Genomic DNA, 13,812 nt, shown 5'->3' on the forward strand with positions numbered 1-13,812 from the left:
GCAGCCCAGTGCGCAGGACTTTGTGTGGGAGCGCCACATTGCCACGGCTGCCAAGCTGAGGCCTATGGTACCAGGCTCATCAGTGATGTGGTATAGACATACACCAAGCATTTTCCACTAGAGCAGATGCCACTTTAATATTTTAAGAGTATCTTCAGATGTATTTGAGGAGAGGCACTTGCTTCACCTCAATATTTGGTCAGTGAGTAAAGGAGCAAAACTGATTTCTGATATGTTTGAAATCTGTAAGGCTAATTATGCAGTATGATGATTTAGCATCTTTACTTTTTCTAATAAAAACCTACAGATTTTTACTGAACAGCTGCATATGTTTTAGTGTCATTATTGGAAACACAAGATTTATAAACATTTACCTTTTTAAATCACTGATTTCCAGACTTTAGTAAATTTGCTAGGAGCCAGAGACAGTAACGTGTTGTTGGGTGCCCTCCTTGCTTTGACTAGCTTAGCAGAAAGGTAAGTTCATTTTAATGTGCTTTTGTTTGCAATTAATATTTGATTGTGGCTAATGACAGAACATTACCATATTTACTCAAATACAAGACATGTTTTTCCCCCACTCAGCATATGGAAAAAGCCTCTCATCTTACATTCAGATGCAAGGAAACTTCATTCAATACATTGTCTGTCATTAAACTGCTGCCAGAACTAGCATGTGCTCAGTAACAGAACTTCAACTATGAAGTTGATTAAATGTAGCCAACACTGAGCAAGACTATAAAATACATGGATCATATTGGGCAAACTTGCTGATGGGAAACTTTTTTTTTTTTTGGTAACATTTTATTAGATGGGAAACTACATTTTATTAGAAAACAGGCAATATCAAACAGATTTAAAAAGGACCCCACCTGAGGCCTCACAAAGGGAATACAAATACAGTGTCAAGAAATTACATAATACTCATAGGATAAACAAAGTCTCATTCACTTTGTTTAAAACTCCAGTGTTCTTCAGTGAACATCTTACCCTTGCTACTTATATAACGACAGGTTCACGCATCGATACTTAACAGAAAGGTACTAACAAAGCCCTCACCCACTCTTTCTGACAACAAAAGCTGTCCCTTAGTCTATCCTATACCTATACAGGGCTGAAACAACCCCCTGAAGTCCAGCCCTTGCCAGAGCACTGTATCCCCTCCTTCCGTCCCATGCTTTTCTCTGCCTCTATAGAAGTGCAGCTCGTGCATTGCTAACTGCAAACACTCTGACGTTGAAAAGCACGAGCCCTTTAGTGCCAATAGGGAATGCACTTTCCATAGCGCTACTTTGGTGCATATGATAAGAACCCTCACACCCCATGACCTCCACCTCAAACACTGCCTTTTGCAGTCACCCTTCTTCCAGGACCTGCTGGTCTTTAATTTTCAAACCCCCATCCCTTGCCAGGAACCCTACTCCTGCCACTTTATTCTCATTTGAACCCCCCACCATGATGGTCCCACCTCCAAGCGCTTCTCTAGATATCTATAATTTCTCCTCCAGGGAATCCCGCAGTCCTGCAATCCCAACAGCTGTGTCTCCAGGCCTTGTAAGGTGGTATACAATGAATCCCACCTCTGCCTCCCATATAAACTTCTTACATTTAAGGATGCTATGGTCAATGCCATCAAGGCTATTTTCCAGAGAGAAATATGCCTCATAAATCATCCGTGCCGCTACTGGGTTCTGAGCTGTCTTCCCCCACTTTCCACATCCCCGTAGCCCTAGCCAAATGTTTAATCGCGGTTGGGCTCAGAAGGCCATAACTTTCTGCCCTTCCAGATTCCTCAGCCTCTCGTCCCTCCACAGGCAGCTCCCCGCTCTTCCCCCTGTCTTTTTCCAGTGCAGTCCCTCCTGTCTCATGGACCGTTCCCCCTTCCTCCTCTATTCTCTTTATCTTTGGTTTAACCCTCCGTTTCTTCTTTCTTTTTGTGGGGGAAGGCTCTTTTCCCTTATCCCCAGACAAATCCAAGTCCATGCTTGCTGACTCAGATTCATGTGCCCCTTCTCCTGCTGCCTCGCTTTGCTCCTCCTCCATCTGTTCCTCTCCTCCCGACTCGAAGAGCTGGTTGGCTGCCTTGATCATGTCATCTTTCTGCTCCGCTTCTGGTGTTTCCTCCACTATGAAGGTGTCCATATCCAAGTTGCTGGACTCCACATTCTCTAGATTTTCTTTATCCCTCTCCTCTGCTGCGTGCGACTCTCGTGCTTTGTTTGCGTAAGACAAGGGGCACCGGTGCTGCAGGTGCCCCTCACCTCCACAAACGGTGCATTTCATTTCCTGTTTGCAGGCTTTGGCCCGGTGCCCCATGCTGCTACACCTGTAGCAAACTGTCAGGCTACACAAGGCAGCAAGTTCCCCCGCCAAGCCACACCTGCTACACAGTTTCAGCTGGCCATGATAGGTCACGTACCTGCGGTGGGGCCCTATGGACACTACAGAGGGCAGGTGTCTCACCCTGCCGGGGTGTCTCGGGTCTTTGTCTAGGATGACTCTGGCTCTCCATGCCCCGGTCCAGATTTGCCACTGGTCCAGGACCCACTGAATATTGAGGATCTTTTCGACTTGCCCCTCCAGCCACCATCTCACATCTGCATACTCTAGGTCATCTGAATACATTTTAAAGTATAAAACTCTCTCCCGGGCCTTCTGGCTGGCTTCAAAATGCAGACCCCACAAGTCCTCCTTGTTTGCCACTTCCGCATACCGGGCCCAGAAGGCCACATATGCCTCTCGCCTCCAGAAGGTGATATTCCAGTGGCAGAAATTATCAAAAGCCACCACGCAACTTAAGTCTTTAGGGTTCACATGTAAGTCCTCGAAAAGCACCCTGGTCATAAAGTCTGCTCTCAGCATGGTTGTTTTCCCCTTTACTCCTTCTGGGGTCAGAGTGGCTTTCACACACAGCTTTACCCTTCTTCATGGGTCTCCTTCTTCCCACAAATAATAGGAAGGTTCTGGGGCCTTCTGGGCAGATTTACTGCTCTCTGCAGAGCTCCGCCTCTCTTCCTGCAGCAGGACCCCCCCTCTCTAGAACCTTCTCGCCCAGCAACATCACGACTCTTCTTCCTCTCTGAAGACACCACCTTGCTTCCTCGACCCACCATGGACCAATCCCCAACCACCTCCTCCTCCTCAGCAATGCCATCAGAAAGCTCACCAGAAACACTCTTCAAAGCAGAAGCCAACAGGATCTTAGATGAAGCGCTTGCCGGTCCATATTCTTCAAGAATCAAAGCTTGCTTCCTCACTGCCTCCTCCAGCAACCTAGCCTCTTCATTCTGTGCCACAACTTCCATCACTCCAATGATTAAACAGGGACAACCACCTTCCAGATCATGGTATCTCCCCTGCCCTGGGGAACCTGCCTACGTGATCACGATGCCTCAGTGCAGACTATCTGAATAAGATATGTGGTAGTATCCATTGCACTCAGTCCCCCTCCGTGCCAATTCTTTTTCAAGTCTTGGTGAGCGACATAGCATACATTTCAATTTCCTCTTCACTCCCATAGCTGAGCCATGCCTTTCTTTCCCATTTCTTTTCCACTGATTCCTGTTTCTTCACCAGCCTTAGAAGTCTGGCAAACATCAACAAATGGCCCCAAACAGTTCACCCAGAATCCCTCTCTCACCTCCTTTCTTAGCCTGTCACATATGGGTAGTGTGGCTCCACTCTGCCTTAGGTGGAGCCAGATCAAGTTGCCCAGCACCTCATCAAATATAACTATTTAGAGGATCTCAGAACTCGTGACAAGAACACCCGGTTCCAGTCGTGAGTGGGGGGCTCATTAGCACATGAATCCTTTGTTGGGGGTATCTGGAATACACACATACTGAGTAGTGCTGAGCTGTGGAGTCGTCATGGCTTTAAATGCTGTTGACTCTGCTGGGGTGCAGCTCAATGAACAATATGGCAAATCATGAGCCTTTTGACTTTTCATGTATAGTTTGTACTATATATAAGTAGATACAAAAATGCGGCTTAGAAATGTATTTATGGAGTACTTGTGCTAAAACTTGCAGCAGTTTGGAAAAAGGGAAAATGCATCAGTTCTGGGTGAACTAAGTCTCTGGGTATTGTATGCAAATTAATATAGCTACATTTATTTCAAGGTCAGTGTTTTCAGATTTGCCCCTCACTTCCATATGCTTGGGGAGAGCAGGGTCTGACAATAAGGATGTGGGGGGAGAAGCTGCAGGGAGAAGTTGTGGAGATAGAGGACAAGAGACCACTTGACCCCCAAGATGTTTTTACCTGCTGTAGCAGTGGGAGGGGGACAAATTCAAGTCAAATGTCCAATAATTAGATTCTATACCTGGAAAATAATAACAAATGTATACATTTTCCATATATAGAATCTGATTTTTGTGGGGATGTCTTATAATTGGAATCATTTTATACTTGAGTAAATATGGTAAAATTGATATATTTTAGGAGAAAGTGTTGATACACAAGACAGAGACTCAGTCTGGCAGAGAGGGGTGTGTGTGTGTGTGTTTAATGATAGTGTATGGGTATGTGTGCAAGTCAAAAAGCCCAAGGCTGAATAGATTCAAGTTTCAGAGATTAGTCTAAGCTGCATAGATTAAACTGATAAGGAAGTGAACAGACATTCACTTTTGATTGTTGAAATCCAGCTGCATGCCTACAGTGGCCCAGGCCAGAAGCTGGGAGGGTGCTTGAGCACACCTCTCTGCTCCACTGGGGCAGACAGCTTGGGCCAAGGCTAGCCTGCCCAACCAGTGAGTGGGGTTTTCAGGAGAGATACAAAGCATCCTGGGATGCTGGGAGACTGTGAGTTAACTTGAATCTGGAGGGGATCTGAGATGGAAGTTTAATAAACCGATTTAACCTATTGTAGCAGGGCACTAGGGTGCCTGCTACTGAATAGTAGTAAATGGGCTCAGCTGCCACTCACCAGGACAGCAGGTGGGAGTTGCTATGGCAACAGAGTGGGTCAGCTGACCGCCAGGGGTCGTGGCCTGGCCTTTATAAACAGCGAAGGCTAAGGCCAGAGCAGTTCCCCTGCTGGCAGCCTAAGAGGAAGAAGAAGATCTGTTAGAGCAGAGCAGAGCAGAGCAGAGCAGAGCAGAACATAATATAGAAGCCTGATGGCTGGAGAGCGCTGGCTTGACAGTACTGGGTAGAGGAAACCCTGATGAGGAGATGTGAGAGGGAGCCAGGTTTGCTTGGAGTTTATGTTGGAATCCCAGAGGGGGAGATTTCTGTTGTGCTTGGGAGTTATGTTGTAACCCAGGAAGGGGAGATTTTGGATTTGTGTTATTGTTACAACCGGAGGACTGGGCGAGGCTGTAGGGGTGGAGGAGGCCTCATTAGGAGCTCCCCAGGAAAATGGGGGTGTTCCTGGCACCACAGGGGGTGCCGCGTTTTGGGGGTGTCCTGACCCCAGCCCAGTGTGGGCAGCTTCAGGAAGAGCTCAGTGCGTAGGCAGAAGCCCCAGTGGGGCATAGGCCCGAAGAGGCGGGTCTGGGGGCCAGGTAAGGCTAAGGCCGCCTGAGCCCCAATCCAGGGAAGACTGAGTCGGGCATAGAGGGCCCCAGTGCGGGCGGAGAGCACGGGAGGCGCGAGCAAAGCCCCAGTGCAGGCGGGCCCCGGTGGGGGCGGAGAGCGCGAGCAGCACGAGCAAGGGCCCCGGTGAGGGGCGCGTATATTGGAGCAGGCCCTGGGAGAGCGTGGCAGGGAGTAGGACAGAGTCCTGGTACAGGAAGGCAGGCACCGTGCCAAGGAGGGCAGGAAGGCAGCCTCCCATTGATAATATACCAGCAAGACGTGGCGGGCGAGATATAGGGTACATTCTAGACCCAATTTGGCATGGTAGCCAGGGGGCACTAGGGGAGGTCACGGCGCCCCTAGAGAGCATCCTGTCACACCTATGATCCATCCAGGTTTATCTTAAACTAGTTTCAGACATTTTGAAAACAACTTATGTGCACTGAGCTTCTGTGCTAAGTACAGACATCTGGGTGGTTAAATTAGGTTCAAAACGGCCTCCTGGTTTAAACTTCTCTCATCTGGATGCCAACCTTATCCTTACAGACCCGGTCTCAGTGACTGGCAATCAGTCTAAACCTGAAACAGAACAAAAGTTCCATGCACACAAACTGGTCTAAAAATTGCAGAACCCAGTTTAAGATAAACTTGGATCTATGTAGTATCAGACTCATTCGATTTAGGTCAAACTGGTGCATGGAATTCTGTCCACTTTCCCTATGCAGCCCTGGGGCTGGGAAAACCCAACCACTGGCCCCAGCCCCAGAACTGCTCTTTTCACTTCCCCTGTCTAGTGCAGTGGTCTGTTCCCCCTCACCTCCACAACCCTTTGCTCCCCGCCAAGTCTATGCTCTCAAGCCTCATCCCACAAGCTACTCTGGATGCAGCCACTTTTATCGGTGTTTGCTGCTGCCAGAGCCAAGCAAGTAAGTCCTGGTGGAGGGAGGAATGGGGTGTAGGTTTGCTGGGCGGGACACCATGCCAACCCCACCAATGGGTCACGCCTCCCCACCACCCCACTCCTCATTGTTTGTGCCTGCCCCATCATCCCATCTGAGGTTCAAGTCTTCCCCCAGCCACCTACCCATGTGTTGTGTCTGCTCCCCTACTCCATCCGCAGATTGTGTGTGCTGTCATCCGTGCCCTTCCACGCCACCTGTGGGTCACGCCTGACCCCCATCCCACTGTGGATCTGCTGTCCCCTCCAGTCTGATGGGCTCCCAACTCCCTGGCTAGCCCCCCACATTCTGACTTACCTGATATTGGACAGACATTTTGAATTGATTTAACCTCCCCATAATGTCTCTGAATATTTGTATTTAGCCCTGTTGTGCTACAGATTTGAACCAGTTTCCAATCACTTATACCACTTTGTGATTTCTCTTCCTAGACAGACAGACACACTTCATTTTAACATTGAAGCCAATGGGTCTTGTCATAGTGTAAAAAATGCAGTTTCAGCAGTTGTTTTCTTTCAGCGGTGTTTCGGGCATTTTGGGGGAGGGACCAGCGGGAGTCTTGTTGCCACAGCTGCCCTCCCCATGCAGTCCCACATCACCGGAGCAGCAGCAACAAGAAGGTCCCCAGACCCGCCTCTTCGGGCCTATGCCCCACTGGGGCTTCTGCCTACGCACCGAGCTCTTCCCGAAGCTGCCCACACTGGGCTGGGTGATGCTGCAGGCAGCAGCAACAAGAAGACCCCGGTGCAGATCTCTGCTCCCTGTGAAGCCAAGTCACACAGCAGGGACCAGCAGACTCGTTCACCACTCTGTGCTACTTCCCTGCCCTGAGACCTGGCATGACAGGGATCAGAGATCTTTGTGGGAGTCTCCTCACCTGCACACAGGGCAGCAGCCCTCTTTCTCCCCAGGTTGAGCCACCTACAGCCCCATCCTGGGGCCCCAAGCCCTACTCAGCTGGGTAAGGCTGTGCAAAGCTTCCCTTGCAGCTTGTTCAAAATGGATTTGACTGGAACGAAACAGGACAGTGATTTGAATCATTGTCCTCTGAAATGGCCAAATCCAAAACCAAATTGAAACACAGCCATTTCACACAGCCCTAGTACTTAGGCCCTGGTCCTATAAGGCAGTCTCTGTACCCATATAGAAAAGATTAAAAAGTTGAGGCCACATAGTACCAACCTGCAAGTCATTATGCAGGCACTGAAGTTAAAGGCTATTTTATCTGCATTCAAACTATAGAGGAAAGACCCTTGTTGAAAATTTGCAGATAAATGTAGTAAAATGTGCCAATAGTTTTGGTTCCCACACCCTTGCTCCTTCTTATGAAATGATGGCCTAAATATTTCCCCTGCTAATACTAACAATTCTTTCTTTCACTCTTTTCCAAAACAACTTTGAAGTCCCTTTCTGCTTTTGTTCTTCTCTGATAATATGTTCTTACTTTTCACTATTTTACTAATTATGTGCATATCATAAAATAAAAATCTGCCTGTAGCATAACAATTCAGTTCTGTTTCTATCTGTTTTCTTTGTCTGCCAAAATTGTTATAAAAGACGATTTGACATATTCATTAAGAGGGTACAGAAGGAGCATAGTATATTTTTCAAAAGTTTTCTGTATGTTAAAATAATACTTCAGTATAGTGGTTGTTCTTCACTAACGTTATATTGTTGCATTTCTAATATGGATAAATAGAAAAAAAGAGAAAATACAGCATTTTCAATGTCCAATTCTAATAATTGTATTGAACAAAAATAACTTGTTCTATGTTATTTTGTTATGGACTTCTAACCTTGGAGAAAAAGTTTACACTTCAAATAAAGTAAAAGAGATGATAAAATTGATCCAATAAATTGAAATAAAATAGGGATTTCCTTAGAGAGACTTCATAATCCCCTTTCTATCAAAATGGAGAATGTTTGAAATTTTTTTTGGATTTCATTTTAGCTATATTTCTTAAAATCATTATTAACCAGAATCATAATACATATGTAGTTTGGTCTTCCATTTAATTTTACACATCAGATAATATTATTTTACTTATATATGTTTAATCTGATAGTGAATGATTATTTGTTTTTGGTTGCCTTTGTATAAATCACTTCTGCAAATACCATTTTTCCCTGCCTCAAAGTAACACACAGTGGGTGTGTCTACACTTGCACTTTAATACACAGTAGGCTATTTTACTGTACTTTAAAGGGTCACGTAAAAACTGTGTGCATTCATTACTGCACATTAAGGCAGCCTAATATGCATTTCTTGAGTGCACATTGGAGGTCTTAAATGTAATGTGCATTAGAAAAAGTGCCTCAGTGCATGTGTAGATGTGCCCAGCTTCTCTATCTACCTGAATGTAGACAGGAAAATACTTATGCTAAATCCCTATGAGTAAACAGAGCCAAATGTATAATCTCTGCTTTTTCTTAAATCTGTGATTTTCTTTAATAGCTTTTCAAAAAGGCTTTTATTTTTGGCAGCATATTTAGGTGACTTTTAGTTAACTCCATTTCTTTAACACTATTTTCTTTTCTTTCTTTGGAGTTATTTAAGCTCTCTATCCTTTCAATGCTCTTTTCAGTGTATCAGCATCAAAAACCTTAATTATATTTGAAGAGATATAATTATATCTTTATAATGAAAATTTAAATGTTATATATGATGAATAAATATTGTACTTATTCTAAAGAAGGCACTTTGTTTCAGGAAAGTGTTTGAGTAGGTACTGAATTTTAATCATTGAATATATTTAAGCGTTGCTCTTGGTGGTGGTGCTTTCTTGCACTGTGGCATAGGTGATAACAAACCTATAGGACCAATTCTTTAAGGGATTTTGATGCTTAAATTCCTTTTTATTTAATTTATTTTAAAAATGTGGGCCTGAATGGTAAAAACTTTGCTGGTTGTACTGTGCTGTAAATTGAATTATTCACTTGCGAACTGTGAGTTTCGTTGCTTAGCTAAGCTCCTAATACTAATTTTATTTCTCTGTCCAAATATAATCTCAGAAAATAAAAATATATAAACAAACATTTGCAAAATATAAACTACTCAGTTTTCAGCTAAAGACCCTCATTTTTAGTTTGGTTTTTTAGAAGTATTTTTGTGAGCACATTTAAATCTTTAACCTTTCCCCATTCACCATATTAGTTTTATGAAATTCATGCTATAGAAATTAAGAATTGTTGAAAGGTCAATACTGACAAACATGTGTATACCTGTATTTTTTAACTTTCATATACAATGTGGCATATTATTGAAAGTGTAGCTGGCCAAAGTAATGTGGGGGATAAGAGGGGGGTATAATGGGAGGAGGTTAAAAATAAATACATTTATCTCATATCATTTTCATTTATATAAATATCTAAGAATTTTCCATTTGTAGTCCAGAATGTAGGGAGAAGATAAGTGAGCTCACCATTGTTGAAAACTTGTTGGTGATATTACAGGAATATGACTTGCTTTCTAAAAGGTAAGCATTGGTTTATAGATTCATTTTGTTAGAGTACCTTTTTGCTTTAAAATGTATTTTAATTTACAGAAATATTGGACATTGTCATGGGGCGGGGCCCAGGAGTGGCTGTGATCTCTCCTGCGCCCCTACGGTGCCAAGCTGCCCTTCCAGCACCCTCGTCTCGCCTGCCATGTCTTTGCTGTTTATGTAATATTAATGGGAGGCTGCCTTTCCTGGGCTTCTCGGACCCGGTGCTCTTGCCCTGTACGGATATCTGTTGGTACACCCACCCTAGGGCATCGTGTGGCTCCTTCCGCCCCAATACCATGCCCAAGCCTCACTGGTGTTCCAGACGTTCTCGTGTCTCTGTGTACGTGCCCTCTCCGGGGCCTCTCTGTTATGCACGCCCCCTCTGGGGCTGCTCTGATTTCTGATATGCGCGCCCTCTCTGGGCCTTTACCCGCGCACCCTGCCCTCTCCGTGCTCTTGCTCGTGTGCTCTGTCCTTCCGGGCTCTTTAGACTTGCCCTCGCCCCTTTCAGGGGCTTCCCAATCGACTCGCCCTTGTCTGGGGCTTCCCCCGTATCCTCGTTCTCACCGGACGCTCTAATCTTCTGCTTGCCCTTTCCAGGGCCTCTCTGGTATACGCACCCTCTCCGGGGCCTCCCCAGTATATGTGCCCCTTCCGGGCTTCTAATAGTGCGCCCGCCCTTCTGGGGCCTTTGAACCTAGTCTGCCCTACCTGGGCTCCCTATTCCCATATTCACGGCCGCTCTATGCCCTGCCTTGCGCTTCTTGCGCTCCCCTGCACTCACTGGGGCCTTGCTCGTGCCTTTCATGCTCTCCACGCCTTCTGCACTCTCGCCCCCTCTGGGGCCTATGCCTCGCGCTTCTCACGGCCTTTTCGCGCTCTCGTCCCCTCCGGGCCTATGCCTCACGCTTCTCGCACTTCCCGCACCTTTTTGCGCTCTCGCCGCACTGGGGCCTGCGCTCGCGCTCCTTGCCCACTCTGGACCTCGCTCGCATGCTTCCTGCACTTGGGGCTCAGGTGGCCCGTAGCCGTGCCTGGCCCCCTGACTCTTCTTCTGGGTCGTATACCCCACTGGGCTTTACTCCCGATAGTGCCCCCACTGGGCTGGGGTCGGGACACCCCCTAATTCCTCCCGAGGTCGCCCCACTGGAGCCGGGGTCGGGACACCCCAAAACGCCGTGCCTCCTCCACAGTGCCAGCTCTGGCACCAATCACTGTGCCCTTCCCTGGGCACACCCCGAAACACAGCGCCCTCTGCGCCTCCAGGAACCCCCCTGTTCTGCTGGGGTGCTCCCCTGAGGCCGCCTCCTTCCCCTACAGCCTCATCTGGTCCTCTGGTATTACACAATCACCATCAGAACCAAACTCAAAGCCATGCCAACCAGCGGTAAGCCAAAATCAGCCTACCAGCTATAACATTCTGTGCCACCCTGGCTCTCCGTTGAGCCTCCCCGTCAGAGGCCTCTCTATCCCATCTCAACACGCAGACACTCAAGCACTCAGGCAGCCCTGCCTGGCTCGGCTCTGCAGCAGAGCTCCTGCTTCTCAGCCTGTCCGAGGGAAACTCCTTCTGGCCTCGGCCTATCTGGTTATAAAGGCCAGGCTCTGCCCCCTTTCAGTCAGCTGACCCAATCTGTTACTTAAGCAACCTTCAGGTGTGCTGCCCTGCTGATTGGCAGCCAAGCCCTATTACCAATGCGAGTAGCAGGCACCCCAGTGCCCTGCTACACACATATTTAGTTTGATTGATTCACATACCATTTTAAAAGAGTTCAGATGAGTTTTGAGAAGTAAAATATTTTCATAGAATTCATAGACATCAGGGCTGGAAGGGATCTCGGGAGATCGAGTCCAGCCCCCTGCCCAAAGGGCAGGAAGTCAGCTGGGGTCATAGGATCCCAGCAAGATAAGCATCCAATTTACTCTTGAAGGTGTTCAATGTAGGTGCTTGAACCACCTCTGCTGGCAGACTGTTCCAGACCTTGGGGGCTCGGACAGTAAAGAAATTCTTCCTTATGTCCAGCCTGAAACGGTCTTGCAGGAGTTCGTGACCGTTCAACCTAGCCATCCCTTGGGGCGCTCTGGTGAACAAACGTTCCCCCAGATCCTGGTGGTCACCCTTGATAAACTTATAGGTGGCCATCAGATCACCCCTGAGCCTACGCTTTTCCAGGCTAAAGAGTCCCTTGTCTCTCAGCCTATCATCGTAAGATCTGTTTTCCTGACCTCTGAGCATGCGTGTGGCTCTCCTCTGGATTCTCTCAAGCTTTTCCACATCCTTTTTGAATTGTGGAGCCCAAAACTGGACGCAGTACTCCAGCTGCGGCCTCACCAAGGCCGAGTACAAGGGGAGAATGACGTCCCGGGATTTGCTCGAGAAGCATCTATGGATGCAAGCCAGCGTTTTGGTCGCTTTATTAGCCACAGCATCGCATTGCAGGCTCATGTTTATCTTGTGGTCAATGATGACCCCCAAGTCTCTTTCTTCTGTAGTGTTATCCAGCGTAGCACTGCCGAGCCTATAAGGATGCTGCAGGTTTTTCCACCCAAGGTGGAGAACCTTGCATTTTTCGGTGTTAAAGACCATGAGGTTCTCATCTGCCCATTTGCTGAGCCTGTCCAGGTCAGCCTGGATCACCCGCCTATCTTCTGGCGTGGATGCTTTGCCCCAAAGTTTGGTGTCATCGGCGAACTTGGCCAGTCCACTTCTGACTCCAATGTCCACATCATTAATGAAGATGTTGAACAGTATGGGTCCAAGGACAGAACCTTGAGGGACCCCACTGGTCACAGGGCACCACGATGAGTGACTGCCATCAATTACAACCCTCAGGGTCCGACCACGGAGCCAATTTCCCAGCCAGCGGATCGTGGTGGAGCCAGGGCCGCAACTGGCCAGTTTGGCCAAGAGGTGATCATGGGATACCAGACGAAAAGCTTTTTTAAAGTCAAGATATATGACATCAATCTCTTCTCCCTCGTCCAGGTGATAGGTCACCCGGTCATAGAAGGAAATGAGATCGGTCAAACAAGACCTACCCGCAACAAACCCATGCCGGCTATCCCTTAGAATGTTAGCCTGGGCCAGTCCATCAAGGATGGCCTCCTTAATAAACTTTTCTAGGATCTTCCCCAGGATAGAAGTCAGGCTAATGGGCCTGTAGTTAGCCAGATCCACTCTCCTCCCTTTCTTGAAGATCGGCACCACATTGGCCTTCTTCCAGTCTTCAGGCACTACACCAGAGCGCCAGGAGTTTTCAAAGATCTGTGCCAGGGGCTGGGCTATGACGCTTGCCAGCTCCTTGAGTACCCTGGGGTGCAGATTGTCAGGGCCGGCTGACTTGAAGGGATCCAGCTTCTCAAGATGTTCCTTCACGAGGTCAGCATTTATGGAGGGTAGGGGATCCCCATCACCCGGATCTCCCTGTCCCATAGCAGGCATGGGCGTCACATGGGACTGATGAAAGACTGATGCAAAGTACCTATTTTATAGGTTGGCTTTTTCCTGGGCGTCAGTTGTCAGTCGCCCCATTTGGTTTAGCAGGGGTCCAACGTTGCCCTTGCTTTTCCTCCGGCTCCTCACATATCTGAAAAAGGACTTTTTGTTGTCCTTGATGCTTGAAGCTAGTTGGAGTTCAGTTGCAGCCTTGGCTTTCCTGGTTTGCTCCCTGCAGGACCGGACCAGCGCAGAATAATTCTCCTTGGAGGTGAATCCCGTCCTCCATCCTTTGTAGGCTTTCCATTTTAGCCGCAGGAGGTCCGCTAGGTCCCTGGAGAGCCAGGAGGGCTGCTGTGCCTTCTTGCTGCCTTTCCTCCGTGTTGGAATAGATTTAGCTTGTGCATTG

General features: G+C 47.5%; 1 protein-coding gene across 1 annotated transcript in view; it reads left to right on the forward strand.

Annotated features, from left to right (window-relative positions):
- Positions 1-13,812, forward strand: part of NEK10 (NIMA related kinase 10) — a 200,727-nt gene that overhangs the window by 26,536 nt on the left and 160,379 nt on the right. The window contains exons 10-11 of the mRNA XM_090046496.1: positions 398-477; positions 9,869-9,955. Coding sequence (XP_089902622.1) covers positions 398-477; positions 9,869-9,955 — 167 coding nt within the window. The remainder of the gene's footprint in view (positions 1-397; positions 478-9,868; positions 9,956-13,812) is intronic.

This window comes from Crocodylus siamensis, chromosome 5 (genome assembly GCF_052110815.1).
Source record: "Crocodylus siamensis isolate JL-2025a chromosome 5, ASM5211081v1, whole genome shotgun sequence".
In the NCBI taxonomy this organism is placed as follows: Eukaryota; Metazoa; Chordata; order Crocodylia; family Crocodylidae; genus Crocodylus; species Crocodylus siamensis.